The sequence below is a fragment of the Anabrus simplex genome, chromosome 4 (assembly GCF_040414725.1).
Source record: "Anabrus simplex isolate iqAnaSimp1 chromosome 4, ASM4041472v1, whole genome shotgun sequence".
NCBI lineage: Eukaryota > Metazoa > Arthropoda > Insecta > Orthoptera > Tettigoniidae > Anabrus > Anabrus simplex.
Window position 1 is genome coordinate 393,735,725 of NC_090268.1, and position 26,661 is coordinate 393,762,385.

The 26,661-nt window shown below is 39.3% G+C and overlaps 2 protein-coding genes across 2 annotated transcripts in view; both read left to right on the top strand.

The window, feature by feature from the left end:
* Positions 1-26,661, top strand: part of LOC136872036 (probable cytochrome P450 49a1) — a 334,038-nt gene that overhangs the window by 87,680 nt on the left and 219,697 nt on the right. The gene's annotated exons all lie outside the window — the stretch shown is intronic.
* LOC137500422 (probable cytochrome P450 49a1) overlaps positions 4,108-26,661 on the top strand; it is an 88,926-nt gene continuing 66,372 nt past the window's right edge. Inside the window, exons 1-4 of the mRNA XM_068227307.1 lie at positions 4,108-4,161; positions 10,778-10,989; positions 12,679-12,812; positions 15,916-16,028. Of these exons, the coding sequence (XP_068083408.1) occupies positions 10,788-10,989; positions 12,679-12,812; positions 15,916-16,028 (449 nt within the window). The 5' untranslated portion in view covers positions 4,108-4,161; positions 10,778-10,787. The remainder of the gene's footprint in view (positions 4,162-10,777; positions 10,990-12,678; positions 12,813-15,915; positions 16,029-26,661) is intronic.

Below are 26,661 nucleotides of genomic sequence, written 5' to 3' on the forward strand. Positions count from 1 at the left end.
AACACGTTCAGAAATAAACCTTCTTACTGCACCAAGTGAACTTAGACTTCTGATGTCCGTAATGCAAATAATAATGTGAATAATTAATAAAGAACAATAAGCGTTAACAGAAAAATTCACTACTCAGATCACAGTTAAGCGCAGTGATCAAACAAGTAACGTCAAACTATGTACACAGAAAAATTGCAACTATTTATTAGATCTTCCTACTTGAAAACAAACTCTACTCTGCGGCTTCTCTTTACAAAACCATCAATAACTTAATCATAGAAAGAGGACTGTAATCTAATTTTTTCAATCAATCCTTTTTCAATCGACAACATAGCTAATGATGATAGCCTCTCCTGACCTTGAGTCGATCTGCAATATGTCTTAATGCATCTCAGTGTTGAAAAAGAACGTTAAGCAACGTTCTGCAGAGGATGTAGTAGCAGGAATTGTTGCTACAAGTTTGATGAGCTTGAAAATTTCTGGCATACCCATGTACAATTTATTAATATGCATAAACTGCATTAAGTCTGAAACACTTTTCTCTTTAAAATCAGAAAATGAATAGATCACACTTAATTCGGTTTTTAAGCGAACAATGTCGAAAAATGACCCATAGGTCTTTTCTAGGGCAGTAACATTAGTGTCTGGAAACCTATTTCTATGCTTCTCAAACAAATCACAATCCAACAGCGCGAAGAACACAAATTTCTTTATGCATTTAAAACGCTATCCTATTTGGACAAGTACATTGTCAATAATTTCATTGAATAGACGTTTGTATTTTGATTTTTCTGGTTCATCACTAATTCTTCGATTTTTAGAGCACGGCTGTCCTCCATAAACGTCAATTTCAGTATCAACATGTCCATACAAACTATCAAAATCTTCATCTCTCATAGACTGGATATTTAAAAAGAGCTCCTCAACCTTCTTGCCACAGTACTGAATATCCAGACTTTTTGTTTGTAAAATATTGAACACAGTATCAGAGAATGAAAAATCTTGGAGAACACTGCCAGCAGAAATCTAGTGTTGAACTTAAGTAAGAAGAAGAAAAATCCTTGTGCTTTAAATGTAGTGTCTTCATCCCAGTCGTCTGAAGTATCCTGTACATGTTGAAAGAATTTCACCAGCGTATCATAATATTCCTTCACAGTATTAATAAGACGTGAAGCAAAATTCCATCTCCTTGGTGCTACTGCTGGCAACTTCTTCTGAACAAAATCTCGAAGAGCAGCTGTTCTCTTTGTAGACTTTGAGGAAAAAGCAGCAAGTCCTGACATTGTTTGGAAGAAAATTGTACATTCTTTGATTTTTGAAGCAGACTGCTGTAGTGTTAAATTCAATAGGTGGCTATAACAATGCATAAATGTCGCATATGGATACTGGTCTTGAAGTAGTTTATTGAACCCATTCACATGACCGGCTAAGATAGCAGCACAGTCATATGTTTGAGCCACAATCTTTTCCTCACAACTGAACTCTTTTAAAATAGCACGAACATGATTTAAGAGGGCTCCAGCAGTGCGATCTTTACTAACGTCAGCAAAATCAAGAAACCTCTTTTGAATTTCACCACTTTCGTCTACAAAAGGGAGTAAAGTAGAGAGTTGTTACTTACTAATAATATCGGACGTTTCCTCCAACATCATTGCCACAAAAGTTGCTTGTTTAAGCTCCTCTTTTATTCTTCTCACAATTACTGAACTTATTTCTGCTATTAAATAATTTTGGATTGCAGACGAAGTCCCTCTAAGAATGGTGGAGTCTTTCAAATGAGCTGCCAGAAGAGGATCATATTCACTTATAATTTGTGGAAGTTCGATGTAATTCCCTCTGTTTACGGAAGCTGCAGACTCGTCATGTCCGCGAAATGGTAGCTCCTGTTTTGCTAAAAAAACACACTGCATCCATCAGTCGTTTAAGTATGTCACGATTTTTCTATACCTTTTCATTATGAAGTTGGTCACTGATGCGTTTCTGTTCATCCAGCCCGTGGTCGATCCTTGAACGCCCAAAGCTATTTAACTGCAAGACACACTTCATATGGTTTGCAGATTTCTTATGTCTTGTAATGGACAGTGTCAAGGTTTTCAAATGGTCAAAGCCACTTTTACACCATATACCGTTATCAGCAGAAAATAGTGAACACGGCCAGCAAAACAGTCTATTCAGTTTCTTGGACCCTGTCAACCAGTGCGTATTATTATATTGAGATACAGAGAACTAACGTACATATTCTCTATTTTCCTCCCTGTGCTGTGTCTTTAAATCTAGCAGCGCCGGACAGGGCCTGCCATTCTTAATAATGTCTGTTTTCTCTTGGATAGTCCTCCGAGAAAATGGATTTGATAACAAGCTGTCAATAATGCACGGTTCGGAACCCATTGCAGCACGTCAAATCATTCAGAATAGATGATCAGGAACTTACAGTACACTACTCACCGACACAACACACTAGATCTGTAGCTCTCAGACCAGAGCTTCCAACTACACATTACAAACGTGACAGCTTGCAACCGGCCTTGGAGAGAAGAAACCTGCGCGCGCATACATTTCTCGCTGTGTCGACAGCTCCGCTGAAGCTCCTAAGACACGAGCAAGCCTCGTTGGACTCGCCAAGATATACGCAACATGCGATTTGTATAATGCAGATCTATTACAGATACGGTACATATTGTAATTTTTTTTTTAACTCGCCTGCTTTAGAAATATATTGCGCTTGCGCAGCAAGCGTAGCATGCTCGGAGAAATCGCCCCTGATGTGAATGCAGGAGAACAATTCCAAAATCTGTCATAAGGCACGAGCTAATTTTCTTAATAATTCTTAGTTAATAATTGTCTTAATTCTTATTTTCTTAATGTTAATTGTTGCCTCATGTCGTGCACGGATAAAGTGAGCGAAATTCTCTCCTTGTTGCTATGCCACGGAGAGGGCAGTGATGAGTCAACGGGAGGCAGATAAGTTGGGCGCGCCTGCCGGCCAACCGATGAGAGAAACTTACTGTATATTGCACAATTATGAAGTATGCACATGCGTGCAAACTATAACAGGATTCAGAAAAGAAGGATTCCTTTCTGTAACATCTTATTCTGCTATTCGTTTTGCGTCGTACAGACACAGACAAGACTCATCGTGGCAATGGTAAAGAACATTAAGGAGCCAAACGTGGCCCTAATTTATTAAGGTATAGGCTCATTATTTGCCTAGTGTGAAAATTCGAAACCACGGAATACCATCTTCAGGTCTACCGACATTGAAATTCGAACTCACCGTCTCCTGAACACATTATAACGGCTATGCTCGTGTGACACGGAAGATCCCACCGACATTGACCAACGGGATATTTGTCAAATTTCTAGCAACAAAATCCAAAGGACCGGGTTCTTTACATTGGAAAGTGATGGTACGAGGAGAAATACTTTTGGGAGGGTCGAATTTCGAAGTTACTGATTTTCCTTTACAATTCAACTCATCAACAATGCATTCACGTTAACATAAAATTTAACAAAAAAAAACATGCTGTTTGTAAAAGATGAACTGCATAATTTTTACAAAATATGAAAAAGAAGTACATAGATATCCACGTATGACTAAAAATAATTGTACTGTTCATATGTTCAGGATGTATTGTGAATTGAAGTGGACGTGCTTCCTGTGAGTCAAACTTGACGATGATTGCATCTGGTTTCCAAATGCAATGGTAGCTAGGAACATACCGCTTAGTCGAGCAGCTCGTCTCTTTACTCTAAAGTCTTCCCACTACCTCCTTCAATGACTCCCTTCATGTCCCAAGCTCTCCGGGGTAGAGTGTAGCATCGTCCATATCATTGTTATTTTCATGTTTTTAAAACCAGTATGACGTTCAGATAGGATGATAAAGTAATGAAGTTGCTGTAGATTACACCAAAAAACAAAAAGGTCTAGTAACAGCAAACACGTCCAACAGATGGATGTCAAATGCGTCAGTAATAAAGCTATGCAATTACAACATGGTCAACAATGATAAAAACATCTCCCTCACGAGCTCATTGGACCTAATGTTATGATAACTATTTATATCTTATCTCAGTGATAAGCTTTGCCGATCACTTATATGAAACCATATGTGAAGATGGATATCACTCAAGAAGTGTCGTAGTTTGTGTGAACATCCCGCATAGAAACAGGTACGTTATCCGAGTTTTAGTATAATTAAAGGAATACTGTATGCGGTTTAGTTCACAGTTTATGATTATTTACCTCACTAGCGATAACGGTACAGTTGTACGCAAAACACGCAATGGTTTTGAGGAACTTCAACGATAACTGAATTTACTGTTGTGAGGATCCATGCTATACCCGTAATAATATTTAAAAGGAGGTACAGCAAGTCCATGAGATTTTTCAAAATTAATGGTTCAATATGCATTTGTAATTACTTGTAGGTCTATTGAGTCATCAGCACGGAGATTTTCTGGATCGGTGGTGCCTAAACGAGGCGTACTAGGCATAAGGAGTTAGTTTACCATTGCTTTCCTCGCTGCGTCAAAGAGTGCCATTCCAGCAAGCCTGGCTCAATGAGTAGCACCTTATATAAACTTAGAACACACTAATTAAGCTCCAAGTATCTTTATTTAGCACACACATATCTCAGCAGCTTCTGTACACTCAGAGTGACAGATGGGACAGATACATCAATGGACCGGCGAGTTGGCCGGGCGGTTAGCGGTGCGCAGCTGTGAGCTTGCATCCAGGAGATAGTGGGTTCAAATCCCACTGTCGGCAGCCCTTAAGATGATTTTCCATGGTTTCCCATTCTCACACCAGGCAAATGCTGGGACTATGCCTTAATTAAGGCCAAGGCCGCTTCCTTCCAACTCCTAGCCCTTTCCTGTCCCATCGTCGCCATAAGACCTCTCTGTGTCGGTGCGACGTAACACCACTAACAAGAAAAAGAGACTTCAGTAGCAGCTGTTCTTCCTCTAATCCGTGCCATGACGGAGATGCTGAAATACTGTATCCATTAAGAAATGGAACATATATATAGGGTACATTATTGCTTATATATGGACTACCTGACCTGGTGGCCATGATCATTAAGGCGTAAAGTCTACGTGATGTTATTCCGCACTTATCCGGTAAGAGTCCCGTTGGTTGAAAAGGTTTTCACCACGATAATGTTGGCAGACAAGTCAAGAGAGGTGGCAGTGTACAATTTGTCATCTCTAGATTGCTGCCAAATGCCTGGATTTAATTCCATACCTCTCCGCAGTGCTCATATGGATTGAGTGATGGTGATTAGTCCGTCGTATGGTGACGTTAAGCCTTGAACAGCCCAGTTTGTGTCTTTTGACAGGAGTAGGCTACGTGCCGAAACCTGGCTTCGCCCTCTCCCTATCTAGTTATTGTTCTCATCAACTAGCCAGATGCTCAGGTGTCCCATGGGCGTCATGTCTTCGTGTACTCCCAGCACTAAAAGCCACACACGAAATGAAATAAAGCCTTAGCCATATTTAATATTTCCATTACTAAGTGTCACAGGGGACCAAGATTTTTTTTTTTTTTTTTTTTTTTTTTTTACGAAATCTGAGGTTACAATCATTATAACTCATCAAATCCATATTTATTAATAACAATGCTGATGATAGCATTTATTATTATTATTAACCACAAACAGTCGTATCAGCACACTATTTTATCCTACAACCGGTTTTCGGACTCTAAGGTCCATCATCAGTGTTAAAACTATTTACAGCATTTAAGTCCTGGTGCTAAGGCTGTTGGTCGAAAAGTGGTTGTGGAATAAAATAGTGTGCTGATACGACTGTTTTTGATTAATAACAATAATAATAAATCTAGTGTCCACAGTGCACTATGTCTTCTGGTATTGGTTAGGATATTTTAATTTTACGTATTTTTTACTTTCACTGCCCTGTCTCAGTTTCGTTCTAGACCTTTTTCAAAAAGTTGCTTTATGTCGCACCGACACAGATAGGTCTTATGGCGACGATAGGGTAGGAAGGGGCTAGAAGTGGCCTTAATTAAGGTACAGCCTGGTGTGAAAATGGAAAACCACGAAAAACCATCTTTAGGGCTGCAGACAGTGGGATTCAAATCCACTATCTTGCGATTACTGGATACTGGCCGCACTTAAGCGACTGCAGCTATCGATACCGGTCGTTCTAGACTTTGACAATATGAAATACCCGAAGTACGTCCAATGGCGTTATATCCAATCCCTTTGCATTTAGTACCTGGTATAAATGCGGGGAAAATATCCCTAATAGGATCAGTGGGTGTGTGTATTTCGGTGGGTTTAACAGACTGATGTATAAGAGCACCTTCTGCCTCAGTGAGGATACTTCACTCCGTATTTGGCTTGCACGCCTAGGCAATCCGTAACAGACTATAGTGGAGATGACTGGGATTTAATCAGCACTTGGGCCGAGGATAGCGCATACATACCTTACTTGCAATGCATTTGCTTTACTATTTAGCAAATTGTTTTATTATATCTTACTATATACCATGTACGCGGATTATTGTAATAAAACCTATTATACTGGGTGTATCGGAACTATACCGACAAAAAGTCCGGCTCCATGGCTAAATGGTTAGGGTGCTGGTCTTTGGTCACAGAGTTTCCGGGTTCGATTCCCGATAGGGTCAGGAATTTTAATCATAATTGGTTAGTTTCGCTGGCATGGGGGCTGGGTGTATGTGTCGTCTTCATCATCATTTCATCGTCATCACGACGCGCAGGTCACCTACGGGAGTCAAATCAAAAAACCTGCATCTGAAGAGCCGAATTTATCCTCAGACACACGGCACTAAAATCCATACGCCATATCATTTCATTTACCGTCAAAATATCGGGGATGCCCTTCGTGTTATGTTAAGAAAGATAGTGCAATAGGATTGGAAGAGAAAATTTTTATTTTCGATGAAATGATTTTAATTTGTCATTTCCGCGTAGGGGATTCAAGTTGACGAACTTGCCAAATCTGCTATGCCAGAACAAAATCCGCTACCGTGCTTCAGGGACGAGAACGAAAGGGAGGCAAGTGGGGTGTATGACGGAGACAGAGATAATGTTTCGCGCCAATTCACAAGTTTCCTCGTTCGAATCGCACAGGATTGTCCTTTTCTCTTACAGGAAATATCCACAGTTCGTTTGTTAAACATCCATAAGTGCATACACAGTACCAAAACACAATTAAGACACACCTGTCAGTCAAGGTCTGCACCAGATAGTTTCCCCTCTCGTCTGTTGGTCGTAATAAATAACGTTATTTATTATTTAAAATGCTCGAAGATGCAATGCTGACAACATTGTAAATGAAATGAAATACTGAACGAAGGAAACACTACTCTCAATGCTTTGATTCCTCCTACTTCAGGACGCAGTTCACAACGGTGTAGTAGTAATATTTTTACTCAGTTAAGGACGTTTGGCATGCCGCGAACGTCCTGAAAAGCTGCTTGTATTTATTTATTTATTTATTTATTTATTTATTTATTTATTTATTTATTTATTTATTTATTTACTTATTTATTTATTAATGTCTTTCTGTACATGGCGGGGCGCAAGCTATGAAGCCTGCTATTATGCCAAACCGTATAATTGTACACCTGTGCAAACATAACATTATAACTACTTAAAATTAAAATAAGTTTAATATAATTTAAAATTAACGTGAAATGTAATTTAACTGAAATGTAAAGTATCATAATTTGTTTTTAACATTTTAAAATGAATTTATAGTATTTACTATTATTAAAACTATACCTCGAAAGTTGTCAATGTTACTAATCTTACATTTACATTTTATTCATTTGACTTAATCTAACATTTGAGGGTACTTCTTGGTGTAAATTATTCTGAATGTAGATAAAAGTTTCATCACATTCTTTTGAATACCTTTAGGTTGCTTATGTCTCTAATTTCAGCCGGGAGGAAATTCCAGGAACGCATGGTCTCCGGTACAAATGAGTTGTTATACATCCTACTGTGGTGAATGGGGATGGACAACAGGGATCGTGTTGATGACCTTGCGGGTGTTCTATCTGAGGGAGAGAGGTAGCTTAAATCTATTCTCAGGTAGTCTGGTTTACCTGTTCGCAGTATTTTGTGCAGAAGAGAAACAGCATGGTGCCTACGTCTATCGCATAATCTTAACCAGGACAGCTGATGGAGGAATGGGCTGATGTGGGAATGGAGCCGAACATTTAGAATGAATCGAATGCAGTCATTATGCACCCGTTGAAGTTTATAACCAAGTGAATAACTTATGTTATTATAGACTACGTCACCATAATGAAATATTGGTAGTATTAGTCCTTGAACGAACATTTTCCTGGTTTTGACAGGAAGAAAGTCCCTCAGTTTGTGCAGTGAGTGTAATGAGTGTAATTCTTGGTAACAATTTATGTTCTCTTTTCACGGGGTTCGAATAGTAGTCAATTTGAGCGGAACAAACTGCACACTGCCTACTGGGGCTGGGAAACGGCTATGCGAAACGAACGAGGAACTTGCGCATAACACCGAACATTACCTCTGTCTGCCACACCCCACTTTTCCTCTCTTCTCTTCCCTCCTCGGACGTTCAGCAACACACAGCGCCTGGCTCTCTGGCATGGCAAATACGGCAAGTTCGTCATTTGAATCACACGTCCGGATATAACAAAGTAACCCAATACGGCACTAGAGCCCTTGAAGGGCCTTGGCCTACCAAGCGACCGCTCCTCAGCCCGAAGACCTGCAGATTACGAGGCGTCTTCTCAAAAGTAACCTAATTTTATCGGAAGTAATAATTTTCTCCGCCAATCCAATTGCACCATCTTTTTTATGATAACAACAAGAGCATCCCTGATATTTTTGTCGATATAGTTCTGATATATCCTATATATTCATCGGGAGAGCTGCAGCTGAGTACACTACTTCAGTCACTGTGTGAATTCAAAATAAAAGTTCCTCGTTTGATGAAATAGGAGTATCTTACGTTAGACAGTTGATAATAGCCCCACCCTATCCTCAAAAAAAAAAAAAAAAAAAAAAAAACAATTCTTTGTCCAAGAGTGCCAATCTCTGAACCGATGACGTGTGTTTTCTAATCAAGTTGGAGGTCAACAGTTGGAAACCTTTTTTAGTGTAATGCACGACGTATTGCTCTCGTTGGATTGGTGGAGGCTCCTGCGCAAAATATGGAACGCTAGCCGAGCACAACCTTGTCAAATTTTGATTCCCTACAGCACACAAGCCATGCATTTCAAAAGATTGGTCCCCGCTTCAAATACCAGCAGCTTTCCGTCCACATTATATCTTAAAATTGTTTGCTACCATCCTGTATTTTTCTGGTGCGTAGCTTTCAGTTCGTAGAATGCCTCTAAGAGACTCATTAGTATCCGTTTACTTTCGTTTATTGTCATCCAACATCTCTCCTTACGTCCATCATATCTTGAAAAAATATCCTGCAATATTTTATCGGGATTTAATGTTAAAATTAATTTGCACTTTCAGAAAACTTTTAAGTTTACAAGACAAATAGGCCACGGATCAAGAAAAACTCCCATTGAGCTTAATTTTAATTTCGTGTGGCTATTTCTAGCCGAGTGCAGCCCTTGTAAGGCAGACCCTCCGTTGAGGGTGGGCGGCATCTGCCATGTGTAGTAACTGCGTGTTATTGTGGTGGATGATAGTGTTATGTGTAGTGTGTGAGTTGCAGGGATGTTGGGAGAGCACAAACACCCAGCCCCCGAGCCATTGAATTAACCAATGAAGGTTAAAATCCCCGATCCGGCCGGGAATCGAACCCGGGAACGCTGACCATTCAGCCAACGAGTCGGACCCCCTTGAGCTGAAATAATGCACACGCTTGCATTCTTTTTCGGAATAGAATACTCCCTTCCCCTTGTTCGGGATCACTGAAACTTGTGAGAGAGTAATCATTGATTGTAATCGAAACTGATTTCTTAAGACACACATGATTTTCCTTATTACAGTTACCTTAATCTTACCACATTGAACAATATCATCAAGACTAATAAATGTCTAAATCTATTCTCCAAATTGTGGTGTTTTTCTATTTTCTTTTCTTGGGTTCGAAATAACTACCCAGTTATTTGTCCTTAAGTGGATCTGTCCCCATATTACCCCCCGCCCAGATGTGCTTTGTCCATTATTCATCCACATAACAAACATCACTTCTCTTTATGTTTATCACTTTGATCCTTATTTTCATAGATACCCATTAGCCACCACACCATATCTCTTACTTTTCTATTCGTAAGAGTTTCTTTCCTTATTGACAACTTATCACTGACTCTTGCTTAAGGACGAAACTTCCAAGCAGGTGAATAAATCTTTACAATGACGTCATTTCTTCAACAAATAGCCCCTAAATCATCTCCTCTCCCATTAAATGTCATCAATTTTCAGGGAATTTCAGCACTGAAATAATTACCTAGTATCGACAGTTTTGCCTGTGTAATTGAACACTGAGGCGAGTAAATCCGAAAGGAATAAGTTTGAAATTATATTTAAAATGCACTTCAAATACATCAAATTTAGGCATCGAGAAAATTTGGATATGGCGGTGCCTCTGTCAATTAATGTGAAAGGTATTTGGTTTCCTCTTACCTTCATGGGAATCTCTAATTTTTGAAGCCTTGCTTCTCATTTTATACAAAGCAGAACATCTCATAGGTTTCGTAATTTCAATATTTTGAAACAACATCTTCAATTCTTCGAAATAATTATACTTATACCTGAAAACCACGTAATTTATTTTTGCTCTGCTCTAGCACTTTCAAGATGTTGAAACTGGGTACGCTGCCTACAAGGCGTCTCGCCCATTTCGTCCGTCCAGCAACTGCCGCTCTCTTCGTCAGCAGAGCAGAGATGTCAATGGCTGCCACACAACAAGAGGTATCTAAGGTCAAATCGTATGAGGAGATTCCCGGACCAAAACCTTTGCCACTCATTGGAAATACCTGGAGGTTTCTACCCTTCATAGGTAACTGAGTTTAAATTTTAGAACATTAAGTACTAGCTGTAGTACCCGACGTTGCCCGGATAGTTTCTAAATATTTCCCTTTAAAATTTACATTACCAGTTAGTTATGTGTGAAGTGAATTTTTATATAATTCCTTTTTGACTTGCAGATTGGTATGTTACGATCTATAATGTAGTTTTAGAATTATTTAGATGTGCTTGATTTCAAGTTTTAGATTATTTAATTTTCGAGTAAAACTTCGTCTTTATGGAAGCTCAAATCGGCTGGGAAATATTTGTCCCCTTCAAAAATTTATAAGTGATAACTATATGTATTTAGCCGTCGCACTATAGATACGATGTACATGATTTCAACTGTCAATGAGACTGTCCCGCACTCTCGCCCCCCACCCCTAAGGGATAAAAAATATGGATTGTCACCATTCATCTCTAGAAACTACATAATATGATAGTACTGAAGCGAAAATTATCTAATATTTATATCAGCTCGAAAATATGTTATCTCACTCTCTCTGCAGAGGGTGAGTCAGCTAAGACGATCACCCTCCTTAACATGTGAACTATGAAATATACCGAAAATCTGTTTCACATTTAGTAATATTAGTAACTCTTAGTATTACCGTGATCGAACTTTATGACAATATCTGCCGAGATAACGATACGAACTTTTTAACTAAATATATCTAGACCTGTTTCTACACAAATCATTAGAGTGATGGTCATTATAAATAACAGGGTGTATTTATTTTCAAACTCCGACGAGCATTTATAAAGGATATGGAATGCCTTCCAATAAATACACTATAAAACACGCTAATTTGAAACATTTCATATTGTCGTAGGTATCAGGTAAAGAAAAACAAGAAAACGCAACAATGAAACGAATCGAGTCACCTCCGTTCGTACATCTGCTGTGATCGCGGATATTCGAGCAGGAATGATCCAAAATTATAAGAAGTCAACGCGCAAATTTTCGCAGTATGTGAAAGTTTCACTTGCTTTACACGACGTAGGGTTGAAGCTATACAAAACAACAAGCCTCCAGCAACTGATAGGGGGGTGAGAAGGCAAAGCAAAACGTGCGAATTACTGCACTTGGCTACTTCCAACAATTGTGAGTAGATTGTTGCATATGCTGCTTTCTTCATGGGTGATGAAGCCTGGTTCCATCTGACAGGACATGTAAACTCCCTGAAGGCCAGATACTGACGGCAAATTAACTACCACGCTTACAAAGCCGCAAGCAAAAGCTAGTAGTGAATAAATTTACGATTCTTAGGTTGATGCCATCACAAGACTAGCCAAACCAAGCTATCTTCATGAAGGTCCTTGGAGTAGTGAGTGATAACGGCTTCCACAATCCGTTACCAAAGTACCAGGAGGGATGGTGTGGTTAGCCATATGCCCGACCGACTGTGTCCCAGGAACTATGGCAATGTACCGTTCCAGAAGTGGAGAATTCATTCATAAATTTTCCGATTTTCTGACAGGGAACCAAACCGTTCACGCATTGTAGCCAAGAGTAATTAATTGTAATGATATAATTTACTTATTCCCGTACGATGAGTTCGCCTCTTTTACTGGGTAAAAGCCGCAAAATATTATGACAATATTATGATCACTCTCAAGATTAGAATTTAATTGTATGCGTTTCGAAACTAAACATTAATTTTCATGTTTCTTGTTTCAGGTACTTATGGTGGACTTGAATTTGTGGAGCTGGCCGAAAAACTTCATGCCGAATACGGGAACATCTTCAAGATCCCAAAGCTCATGGGAAGGAACGATATGGTGTACATTTTCGATCCTCAAGATTTCGAGACGGTAACGTGTTTTATTCAATATCCTCGTACTGCGTTTGGTGACGGGAATCAAATTAAGTGGCAGTTTTAGTCTCAGTTACCTCAATACAGAATAATTAGAGTGCAGCGTCATTCGGAGGGCTAACTACATGACAGTCTCTGTCGCCTTTCACTCTTGCATCCGATGAGACCTACCCACCGCAACACTAATATGGTACTAGAGCCTTCCCGAGTGGCCACTTTTCAACCTAGTGACCTGCAGATTATCAGGGGAGGTGTGGTCAGCGAAACGAAGCCTTTCGGCTGTTATTCTTGGTTACCCTGTCCGAAATCGCTATCTCACCATCAGATGGCTCTTTTAGAGCAAAGAAATTTCCACAAGGATTTTTTTTTCTATGGGCTTTACGTCGCACCGACACAGACAGGTCTTATGGCGACGATGGGATAGGGAAGGCCTAGGAGTTGGAAGGAAGCGGCCGTGGCCTTAATTAAGGTACAGCCCCAGCATTTGCCTGGTGTGAAAATGGGAAACCACGGAAAACCATCTTCAGGGCTGCCGATAGTGGGATTCGAACCTACTATCTCCCGGATGCAAGCTCACAACCGCGCGCCTCTACGCGCACGGCCAACTCGTCCGGTCACAAGGATTTTTGAAGTGAACATGCAACAGCCAAAAGTAAAATATTTAAAAAAACTTGACTGGATAATATCCGTTCTGTAACAGTGAGGAATTACTACCCGACACTGTGTCTGCACTAAGCAAGATCACTTTTCCAGCGAAAGGTGATTTGTTGTTCATTATACGTAACTGACCTACTGCTGAAAGGGAGTAAAGAGAAGATATGTTTGCCTCGTCCCATATCAGTAACTTAACCTGTTTCATTTACTTCGCTACTTCTAACATATTTATGTTAGATGTAGACGTCTGGGAATTACTTTCTCTTACCTGTAACTTAACATTTCTATTCATCGTTTTCGAAAGGTATCGTTTTAGCTTCTGTAGTTTGTCTTTGTAAACTGCGTATTTTACCTTTGTCAATTCTGCTTTTCTTTATTCTTTTCGTCTTCCCTGTGGCGTTATTTTACGTTGGGTGGTCGGCACTTTTAAACACTTGTTGATTTAAACCACGAAATTCATACTGCCTTTGACGTCATGTTCTTCCAAAGGATTTCTGATGAAATGGCGGATGCAGCAAAATCGATGGCGTGAACTCCGCAATCGATTGTGTTTGGCAAAGTAATCTACTAGGGTCAGGAGTCAGGAACAGTCTAAATATAAAAGTATTAATGTCTGAATTATACAATGCGTGACATAATCAATGTTTTGACATTTCCTCCAATTATTATCGGTATGTGTGTACTTATAGCCGGTTAAAATAAATCCGAAGCTCCAAGTTCCAATGAAAAATATAATATTTTGTGTCCTAAAATATGTTTCTCGGGTGACAATATCAGGAAAAGTTAACATAATCTCAATCCTCCAGATTGTAATTCACTCGTTAAATCTGCCAGTATAATGCGAGCAATTGAAGACAATGTTTACTACCCAAACACTTAAATGTGTAGAATCCAAATATATTGAATGATTGTTATCTGCTTATGTTTATCCGTAATGCGAAGATATTAAAGCGGGCAGTAGGACTTCGTTCAGTCTAATGCCATTAGATTGCCTTAAAAGGACTACACTGCACTGAATGAGAAACATCAACCATTGTTGTCTGTTGCCAGATTCAATACGGGAAAACTTCAAAATAAAGAGTAGAACTTGGTTCAGTCTTATGACAAAAAATTACGTTAACGTTAGTATGTCCAACATAATTACAATCTCGCCTCGTTCAATGAGAGGCATTTTGTCGAGAAAGAACCAGTCATACGAAATTCCATCTCAACGGAATCATATCTCTACCATAGAAACATCTACAACGAAGCATCCAACATCACCGTTTGTTAAGGGGTCATTCCTCAAACTCAGAGGAAGGCTTTCTATCTCATGTTTGTACACCCAACACTTGTGCCGCTTATCTACGGGCTCGTGTATGAAGTGAGCTGAATTTTCGTAGAATTTTCGTAGCGAGGTTTTACAACAGGATGCTCTTTCTGGCGTCAACCTCATCCCAGGAGTTTATGAAATGAAATGAATACGCGATGTAAGATTGACGGAAGGGGTAAGGTGAAGCGCGGTGCCGGGAACATAGCCTACACTTGTCGAATAGCGTTAAGGGGTCTATTGAAGGCTTCACGTCTCTACCCGACGGACGAATCATCATCAACAGCGTCATAGGCCTTCACTCCATATGAGTACTGCGGAGAGGTTTTGGAAGTTAAACCAGGCTTTTGGCACGCATTGTGGTGTTTAAGAATTGTACAACATTACCTCCCATACCCTTCCAGCATATATTCTGATGGTGAAAGTACTTTCAAGGAATAGTGACGGATTCTCATCGTACATATTTGACACTTTGAGGACAAAGACCTCTAGACGGACTGCTGTACAGCGTGTTTATTGGTAGAGATGAACATCAGAATGGAAAAAAGGATTAATTTCGCTGAAACGTAGTATTTTTCACTCTGAACTATTAACCCACATTGGGTACCATTGAATATATCTGTCGAAGGTAACAGAAGCCAAGATTTTCGCAGTTGGACATCATGCCGATGGACATAGCTGTGTACCTACGCCATTATGCGACAACGACTTCGCTGATAGAAACGTTTTTATTTTTTAAGTATAAAATTCGTGGTTGAGAAAGGTTCATTTTATTTTCCTCGTAAAGAAGACACAGAAATCTATAACTGATACCAATTTTCTCAACACCGCTGTGAATGTGAGACAGAATTAAGGATTTTATATATTACTCTTTCCACGATTTTTTTGTTGGAATGATAATCAATGAAATTTTGAATGCAACTTGTGTGGCATGCACATTTTTTGTCTATATAATTTTGACACAGGGACAATGCCTCGTACTTAATTCTTTCCACTCTTGCGAAAAATAAAGCGGTCTACTTTACATACAAGTTGCAATAGTACATGTTACTGCGACATTACCGGCGTGTTTGTGTTGTCACATCATAAATGATGTGTCCTATATATTGTAAATTTATACGTTTTATAATATTTTCAGGTGTTCAGGAATGAAGGACCTTGGCCTGCCAGGCAATCATTGTCATCAATCAAAGAGTACCGAGGAGTATTAAGGAAGGACTTCTACAAGGGAATCGGTGGACTAGCAACATCGTAAGTATTGTAACGTGCTGGCTCGGTAAATAAATGAAGACAGGACCTGGTAAAGTCCTATTTCTATACTTTGTTATCTTATAAAACTACACGTTAACATACAGGGGACACAATTATACAGTTTGCACACTTCGTCTCTCACGGCTTATTTTCACTGATACACACATATCCTCAGTCGCTGTTGTCACAGCCCGCACACGACAGGATGATGTTCGCTGTTCACCTCCGATAGAACTCGGTTCACAGACGCATGCCGTCATTCCAGTGTTCTCTTCTGAAGCTGCACCAGAACACTCGCGAAGTTCTCGTCCAGCAGTAGAAAGAGAATACACACAATTCACGGCAACAGGTGTCAGAAGAACAATTCACACACTGCCCCACCCAACTCCAGTCTGTCACTCACTCTCGGCTACTCGCTGTCAACTCCACCAGCTGACGGACCTCACACTGAGCTCATCAGTGAATGTAGCACCTTTCGTTCTCCTTCGCTCACAATGAGTCCACATTTTGACTGACCTGACTCTGTATTTATCCGTTGCCTTATATACACGTGACCGGCCCTTCTAAATACGTCAGCGACTTGAAACTCGCAAAAACCTCCAGATACAAAAATCTGCCGTCCCATAAGCTACTCGTTTCCGCGTTCTTCGAGATCACAGCGACGAAGTGGCCTATGACGGCACTCGAAGGAGTATCTGTCCAATGGGTGCCGGCCTTCCCTCACGAGGCTCCGGCCCGGTCACGTCACACAGCTTACGTACGCTGGCGATATTTAACTTCGGAGATTGAGAATGGCGGACGGAGTGGCCACGCCCGTAGCAGTATTATAGGCAAGGCAACCTTGAAATACGTGAGCTCACAACCTATGAGTTACGGAGAGTGACGAATGATTACCTTAACCCATAGAGATGCGGTTTCCAATTCTAAAATTAAAACATTACAGAGATTTGAATTTCGTTTGTTTTGTTGGTATGAAGATAGAAGGGAATGCACATCCTGACCCTGTCCCCCTGATATTAATTTATAATACTTTATTCAAATTAAACATGAATACAGAATATTAAAAACACGCTTAACTTACAGTGTTGCAAAATTTAGCTACATCTAGAAATTATACTTTGATGAACCATGTGTTCCACTCAGAATTTTAGGGTAGTTTCTATCGAATTTGACTAAATTACTTAATAATATTTCGACCAGCAGACCCTGCAAGTCGGGATTAATGCTAAGAAAGAGAGACTTAATAATATTTCGACATTAAAGCTGAGTTCTGACGAACTCATTTTGCGTTCTGTTGGAAATCACTGCTGCGCATCGCATCATGATATTTTCCTAAAATAATTTTCCAACCAAGGATTGAAACTTTTCTTTTCCAAATAGTCTTGAAGTTGCTCTGTTTAGGAATCAGCCAGAGGAGAACTTGAGCATGAGAGCAATCATTTTTGACGTCTCGAACCATTTTTGATGGACCCAGTAAACTTCACCACGTCATAAATGGATTTTGGACAACCCATTTTAAACTTGTGACGGGAGTCCGGCTAATCGCACCAAAACCCAAAAATCCGTTGTTCATAACCGGAAAGTTAGCAATCCTACCTTCAGACCTGAATTATTTTGTCATAGATAAAATACTAAACTTCTTTTCTGTGACATTAGGCTACCTGAAAAAAGCACAAATTAAAGGACTTCTATATAAATTAAGTTAAGGACGTGTTTGCACACTTAAATTATTGCCCCATATATTTTTTTGCTATTGGCTTTACGTCGCACCTACACATATATGTCTTACGGCGACGATGGCACAGGAAAGGGATAGGAGTGGTAAGGGAGTGACCGTGGCCTTAATTAAGGTACAGTCCCATCATTTTCCTGGTGTGAAAATGGGAAACCACGGAAAAGCATCTTCAGGGCTGCCGACAGTTGGGTTCGAATCCCCTGTCTCCCGAATACTGGATACTGGCCGCACTTAAGCGACTGCAGCTATCGAGCTCGGTGCCCCGTATATTTATACATCTCACATTAAGTATACGAAAGTTGAAACTGGGTAGAGTTCAATTATTGTCTGCCTGCCTGTTTGTTTGTTTGTTTGTTTGTTTGTTTGTTTGTTTGTTTGTTTGTTTGTTTGTTTGTTTGTTTGTCTGTTTGTTCTTGTCTAACTATATTAAAAGGAAATGGATCAACCTAACCTCAGTATTCAAATTTAGGAACATCTCTGTTTTGCACTACTATATACGGTGTTGGTGTACAGTGTCCTAACAATATAAAGGTGGCAAAATCATGAAATGTCAAGTTTCTTCATTAATTCATGCTGTGTGGAAAAACAGTAACAGCTAACATGGTAGGGAATTTAATTTCCGTTCTTTTATGATTCATGTTGAAAGTTGTATGATGTAAGGAAAGGTAGATGCTGCTTAAAATAAATTCAAGGATACTTTTGGAGAAAGGAAAACTAGGTATATGAATAATCAGAGCTCAGATGGGAAAACTACTTCTAGGGAAAGAAGACAAGGCAGAAAGATGGCAGGAACATTATCCAACAATTGTAACAGGGTCAATACGTAGATGATATGGTTCTGGAACATGAAGAGGCTGCTGATGTTGATGAAATGGCTGACCCATTTTGGAGGTCAGAATTTGAGAGAGCTTTGAGAGAACTAAATAGGAGCAAAGCACCTGGAATTGATGGCAATACCTTTTAATTACTGACTGCTTTAGGAAAAGCCAGCATGGCATGTTTATTCTATTTAGTGTCCAAAATGCATGAGACAGGAGAAGAGCCATCTGACTTTCGGCAGAATGTTGTTATACCTATTCCCAGGAAAGCCAGTGTTGACAAGTGTGAAAACTACCGCACCATTAGTTTAGTATCTCACGCCTGCAAAATTCTAACACGTATTATTTAGAAATATATTTATTTAAAGTTAATTACTAGTAGGACCAGAGGTCCCTTTGGCTGTAACTAACTGCCACTTTAACTTAAATGTATCACCTAACATACAAAATCTAATGAAAGAATACATAAAAAGCGTAAGATACATTTTCCTACTGAGGATATAAGAATAAGATTAAAAATTAACATCTAGGAGGTTACAATAATACTTTTAACATTTCATAAACATACACTATACTAACAAGGAACAGAAGACGAAACAGAAACCTACGAATTTTAAAGCCGAGGATGAATTAAGAGTAAAACTGAGCATCTAAAGTGTATCTAGGGGATTATGATATTTCGTACTATTTAATTAATTTGGTGAAAATTCATTTACATGGCTTAATAAGTGGAAAGGTAGCGGTATTTAAGAGATTTTTTCTGAGTTCCAACACTACTTTGCTGAATTTCATATAGTTTAAGATCGTTGTATAATTGAGGGGCAGTGACAATGAACGACTTACTGCACTTTACCGTACGATGCTGTGGAACCAGAAGGGTGTTCGCTGTAAACCTATTGTCCCGGTCGTGCACTTGACTCATCTGGACAAAGGACTTGGTCAAATATGAGGGAACATTAGATTTAAAAATTCTCAGAAGTAAACAAGCAGCTGAGTATGATCGTCTATCCCTGAGTTTCAACCACTCTGCGGCTTTGTAGTAAGATGTTACGTGACAGTCTTTACGAATATTGAAGACGAATCGAACACAGGCATTCTGAATACGTTGGAGTTTGCTATTATATTTCTCAGAGATATCGCTGTAAATTACAACGCCGTAATCTAAAATAGGAAATACCATAGTTTGGATCAACATCTTTCTCACCGAGAAAGGAAGATACGGCAAGTTTCGTCGAAACTGATGCAATATGCCAGACACTTTCTTGACCAAGTGCTTGGCATGAAAGGTCCAGGACAGAGTGTTATCCATTAGAATACCTAAATTCTTAACACATTCCTGATACTTGACTACAGAACCGTTTACAATTACTGGAGGAATGTCCCTGTTGAAAAGATTTGATAAGTTTCTTCGATATCCTAGAAAAATAGCTAAAGTTTTGTTTTCATTTAATAGTAAATTATGACTTAGTGTATATTGATGTAGTCTTTCTATATCTAGATTTATTTTACTAATACTTTCGACAACACGATTCACAGGAAAATGGTAATAGATCTGTAAATCATCGGCATACATATGATGTTTCGTGTAGCGTAAAACTCCAGGCAGATCGTTTATATACAGGGAAAACAAAACGGGACCCAACACGGAACCCTGGGGGAAGCCAGAATGCACACTAGACCACTTAGAAAAATTTTGTTTGTCAAATACTACACGCTGAGATCTCCCTTTCAAGAACGATTCAAACCAAGAGAGAGCTGATAGAGATATGCCCATTGTACGTAATTTAGTCAGAAGGAGGTCATGATGAACTCTATCAAATGCCTTGCTTAAATCGAATAATACCAGAAGCGTTAGTTCCTTTCTGTCCATTGCAAACTTGATATCATCGATGACTTTGAGAAGTGCCGTCGTAGTGCTATGGCCTGTTCGAAAACCAGACTGAAATGTGTTAAGAATAGAATGAGTATTTAAATACGAAGTGAGTTGTTGGTAAACAACCCATTCTAATCCTTTACCTAATATTGACAAAATACTGATTGGCCTGAAATCATCAAATTTTTGAGGAGAAGGAACTTTAGGAACAGGTCTTATATTGGCCATTTTCCATACATCTGGAAATACTCCTGATTGTAAACAGAAATTATACAGGTGAGCTATAACCGTAGTGATTACATCCAAACAGTTCATTAGGAGGGGATGTGAGATACCATCTGGTCCAACAGCCTTCGTATTCATGCTCTTAAATACCTTGACTATATCCTCTGGGTAAATGTACGAAAAGTGAAAGAGATCATGTTGAGGTTCATTTGTGTTCATGTAACTATGAATAATTTCGGATAGTTTGTGAGAATTGTTCACTGGTGAGATCTTTAAGAAATAATCATTTTGCAATTCTGCAGATATGAATGAGGAAGTATGTTGCGAATTTTTCTTAGCAATACCTAGTGATTTTATAGTTCCCAGAGAGCAGACGGAGTTGTTCTCTTACTGAACAAAGAATGCATGTGTTTGGCTTTAGCATCACGGATCGCGAGTTTGGTTTTATTACGCAAGATGCGAAGGGTTTCAAAGTCTTCAGGTTTCCTGGTTTTGATGTGCTTTTTTTTGCCTTGTCCCGCGCAGAGATTAATTTCTTTATTGTAGACGTTATCCACGGGTTAGGTGGGTGTTTGGCTCGAATTAGTTTTAATGGGGCATGCTTGTCGTACAACGCGGAAATTAAACTATTAAATTTGATGACTTTATCATCGATATTACGCTGAGAAAATACTTCATACCAGGGAGCGGAAATTACGTCTTTTAGAAAATCTTCAGGATTAAAACTGCGGAAATCCCTAAATGTGATCCATTTTCTTTCATATTTGGGTGTCGATATAGAGAAGACAGCATATAGCATATCATGTCCAGAAAATCCACTCGCTGGGGTCTGCCCAAATTTACGAAGGGTATCATTACAATTTGAAGCTATGGTATCGAGATTAGAATGACAATATGCAGTATGGTATGTGTCATCAAATGGTATTCTAGTTAAATTGCATCAGTCAAGTGCATCATCGATTACTAGAGTTTCCGAGGACCCTGATCCAAAATGCCCATTCATATCACCTGCAAGTATAACATATTTATAATGAAAAACGTAATTATACATCGCCTCTACAAACGAATCCATGAAACCAATTTTGGGAGGACGGTAGATGCATGAAAATAATACTTTACCTATAGTAATTCAAGTTCTAGGAAAATATACTCTGGCTTACGACAATATTCTGCAGGGGAAGTGTGAATTATTTTACATTTTATATTGCTCCTCACGTACACAGCCACCCCTCCTCCTCTCTTGCCCAATCTATCGTTTCTATATAGATTAAAGCCAGGAATGTTAATCTCTGAGTCCGGAATGGACCCATTGAAAAATGTCTCACTTACAGCAATAACGTTAATATTGGATCAACAAAGCAGTCAAAAAACTCATCGAAATGTACCTTATCAACTAATGACTCAGCATTTAAGTGAATTATTTTCAAATCAGAGGGATAGGTTTCTGATAGATCTTCAATGATTTTGTGAATTTCAGAACACTTAAGTTTAGAAGACATACTTGAATTTGGCTGGTTGCAAAATTCCAGAAAATTAATATTCAGTTATAGGTCCTAATAAAATTACATACAGTTTTAGATTACCTGAAGCAAAGTAGAGAAGAGAATATTGAATAGAACGTACTAATTTAACTTCAGCGAGGAGAGATCTTTTTAAGTTCAACAGTATTTCTCACACGGTGTTTAACACCCCCTTGTAGTACGATAATTGTGCCATCAGAAGTCCACACCTGCTTTTCGCCAAAGATGGAAATTGCCTGTTTCAACAGATGATGTCTGGTAGAGGTAAGATCTTCACGAATCGTCACCTTGGATCCACGTAACAGCCTCTTCGCACGGAAAACTGCCGATCTCTTGGTGTAGGAGACAAATTTACATATGATAGCCCTTGACTTCCCAGTCCCAGGGGCACCAACCCTATGCGAGCGGTCAATATCTTCAGCGCTTAACGGGACTTTCAATTTTTGGGCCACATTGAGCACTAAGTGAGTTGTATCCTCACCAGATTCTTCGGGCAACCCAAAAATTCGAATACTGTTTCGCCTTTGGTATTGTTCAATTTCGTCCATTTTATAATTCAATAAAGACTTTAATTCCATAATTTTATTTTCGCGAGCTTTTAACTCATTTCTTAAATCGCTGATAACTTTAGAATTGAAGTCTATTGTTTCTTTTAGTTCTTCACAAACTTTTTGTGCGAGAACTGTTACCAAGGGTTGAAGGAAGTCGCTATTTTGTAATAAGTTCCCCACTATACCTTGCACCAGGGTCACAATCTTGTCTTCAGTTAAATTAGTGTTACCTGTGATGTAGTAGGGCTCTGTGTTCGGCATGTTGGTGTTGCCGCTAGTTGGTGTTGTGAGGGAGTGCTTCTCACTTACAGCTGACGATCGTGAGGCCCGGGTCGAGCCAGATTGAAGGGATGGCGCTGCTTCCTGCGAGGTGGTGGTGGTCCCGTCAGTCTCCGAGGGAGAGCGCTTGCGTTCAGCCGAAGGTAGAGTAGCAGAAGGGTGGAGGGTTGACCGTGTTTGTGAACGCTGTCTGGTAACAGTTGACAAGCGTGATGTGGGAGACGTAGCTGCTCCCGGACCCTGGACAGCTGAAGATCGCGCCACATTTCTTCTGTTTTTCTTACTTCCGGCCATACCTAACCTAACTTCGAAACTTATGGATTTAAAAGAAATAAATGCTATATTTCCACAACGAGATACACTGCCCTAACACATTCACAGGTCACTTTCACTTCACTAAATCAATGCTTGCACACAGGACCGTACTAAGAGTACTATACACCTTCAAAACACCTGGAATTATGAGCCGCAAATTACGCCACCATGACACTGAAAGCTGAAAGACAAGACACTGAAAGACAAGTTGAAACTGAGTTGGGAGAAGATCAATTTGGCTTCAAAAGAAATGTAGGGACACGTGAAGCAATCCTAACTTTACGTCTGATATTAAAGAATCGAATTAATAAATGCAACACCACATACGTGGCGTTTGTAGATCTAGAAAAGGCATTTCAGAATGTTGTTTGGACCAAGCTACTTGAGATACTGAAGATGATCGGGATCAGGTACCGGGAAAGAGGAATTATCTACAATCAGTATAAAAATCTATTAAAAATCACGTATGGACCGAGTCTTGGTTGAGGAGTACAAGATGAAAATAAGGAAGTCCAAAACAAAAGTAATGGAGTGCACTAGTACGAAGTCAGATGATGCAGGAAATATTAGATTAGGAAATAGGAAGTGGATTAATATTGTTACTTGGGTAATAAAATAACTAACGATGACACAAGTAAGGAGGACATAAAATGCAGGCTAGCACAAGCAAGAAAGGCCTTTCATAAGAAAAAAATGTGTTCACTTCGAATATAGATACAGGAATTAGAAAAATGTTTTTGAAGACTTTCCTTTGGAGCTTGGCATTGTATCCAAGTGAAACATGGATGATAACTCGCTCAGAAAAAAAGATAATAGAAGCTTTTGAAATGTGAAGGTACAGAAAAATGCTGAAGGTGAGATGGATAGATGGAATCACGAATGAAGAGATGTTGAATCAAATTGGTGAGAGGAGATCGTTGTGGCTAAACTTGACTAGAAGAATGGATAGAATGATACGACACATTCTGAGACACCCGGGACTTTTGCAGTTGGTTTTTGAGGGACGTGTATGGGGTAAGAACGGCAGAGGCAGACCAAGGTACGAATATGACAAGCAGATTAGAGAAGATGTAGGATGCCGTGGTTATGTAGAAATGAAAAGTTAGCACAAGATAGGGTGGCATGGAGAGCTGCAATAAGTCAGTCTATGGACTGATAACTCGAACATGATACACAGATTTTCACCTTAAAATTATAATAATATAGATATTCAATAATTAAGATATTACAGAGCGAGTTGGCCACCTGGCCTGCGTCATGAAGTTGTGGGCTTGCATTCGGGAGATGGTGGGTACTCTCCCCACTGTCGGAATCTCTAAAAATAGTTTTCCTAGATTTACCATTTGCACACGAGGCAATTATGAAACTACTGCTCCAACTGTAGAAAAAATGTAACCCGTCGACAACTACTCGTCTTACCTTTATTGACATTTGTAACGTGCAATCTGTCCTGAAACGAAGCATTGCCTAATTTCAAAATGTTGCTGCAAAGTTCAATTATATCCAAAAATAAAGTACGATGCATCCGCCATTTATGGGTTAGTTTTTTAATTGTGATGATAATAAAAGCAAAGTAAGCAAAGTCATCTCCGTACAGGCCATGAAGGCCCTTGGAGCGGTGGAAGGTAAAGGCTTCCACTATCCGTAACCTCGGCACATGATGGGGTAGAGTGGTTAGCTCTACGCCCGGCCGCCTTTGCCCCCAGGAATTAACCTGGTACTCATTTTTGGTGTAGGCTGAGTGAACCTCAGGGCCATGTGCACCTCCGGAAGTGGAAATCTCGTTTCTTAAATTTTACGACTTCCTGACGGGGATTCGAACCCACGTCCTTCTGGACGAACCAATTGTGATGATAATGCCGAACTTGAATTTCGAAGCTGCTGGCGTTGGTCTTAGCAATCTTCTTGCACCCTATTTTCCATGCAGGCTACTGTACCGGTGGGCTCATGATTGCGAACTTTGTCGCTCATGTGGCTTGGTTCAATTTTTTAAGCTGCATTCCTTTCCTGACGCCAAATCTTTTGGAGAGGAATGCGTTAACTATTTAGTTTAGCTGTGGCGATTCCTATTGTTATATTTTAGATGTGGATTTCGACAAACACCTATTCCCCGAGTGAGAAGAATCCGCCAGACGCGATTAAATTCCCCGATACGATAGCAAGTCGAACTTGGAACTTCTGTTCCTAACCATTGAAAGTTGACATCCATCCAAGAATATAGACTTTTGTACGTAGCTAGCAGCACGTAAGGTCGTGAACATCTCGATTATTTTATAATTCGCATGGTAAAGAATATATTAAAAAACTATCTATACTTCTTACATTAGACTTAATTTTCGCAGATTATTTTTAATTCATAAAAATATATCATAATCTCGAATATCTGCGTTTTTGTCGTAAGTATGTCCTATGGCTGGTAGTCACCTGACATTAGCAGTCCTTGATGGATGGCGGTGACCGAGTCACATATTTGTGATTATTTGATTTTAGCAAAGGGAAATGTGGTTCCTTTTTACTCCGGCGTTAAAAGCGCCCCGATCCAGAAAGATCAGAAATTAAACTTTGTACAACTATTATTTTGCATATATCTTCGATAATATTAACAGACAAATTCTACTCTTACTGAGATCTTAAACTCTAAAAGCTTCACCAAAACATACGAAGAGATTCCATTAATTTGTACAAACTGCAAAACTGGGCGAGGCACATAAAAACAATAATCCTAATTTGTGCACATCGTAATAGACGCTATCTTGTGGATTTGTTTTAATCGAAGTATATTATTGAGATAGCCTTGTGGCAGTTTGGTCAAGTTTGTTTAATTCCTGACTCATTTGAAGGAACGAAAACATGTCTGCCCACATCTGAGCGGTACCTACTTGCGAAAACGGAGGAATTTGCTTTAAGTAAGGAAGGGAACACACTATTCCACTATGAATTCCAGATGCCTTTCAACTTTCATACAGCAAATTTAGCTCTTGCATCACTCAGTTATATTCCGTCTGTTGAGTTGCTATCGTTTTCTAAACCAGAGCTCAAATAAATTAACTTTATTCACCTTTTATCCAAAGGTAGATTATTTCTTGTTGAACCATCCACTTTCTGAATTTACAGGTTGCCAATTTGTCGAATTGTACTAATACAATATAAAGTACAGACGTACATCATTGTAAATTATAGTCTGTGAAATACATTGTATAGTGCATGTATTAGTAACAATAGAGGTGGGATTTTACAAACCCCAATGAACTAAGAATTACATTAAGTACAATGTCTTGTGTTCCAGTTTGTGGCTAATCAAATTTATTCATGAAGAG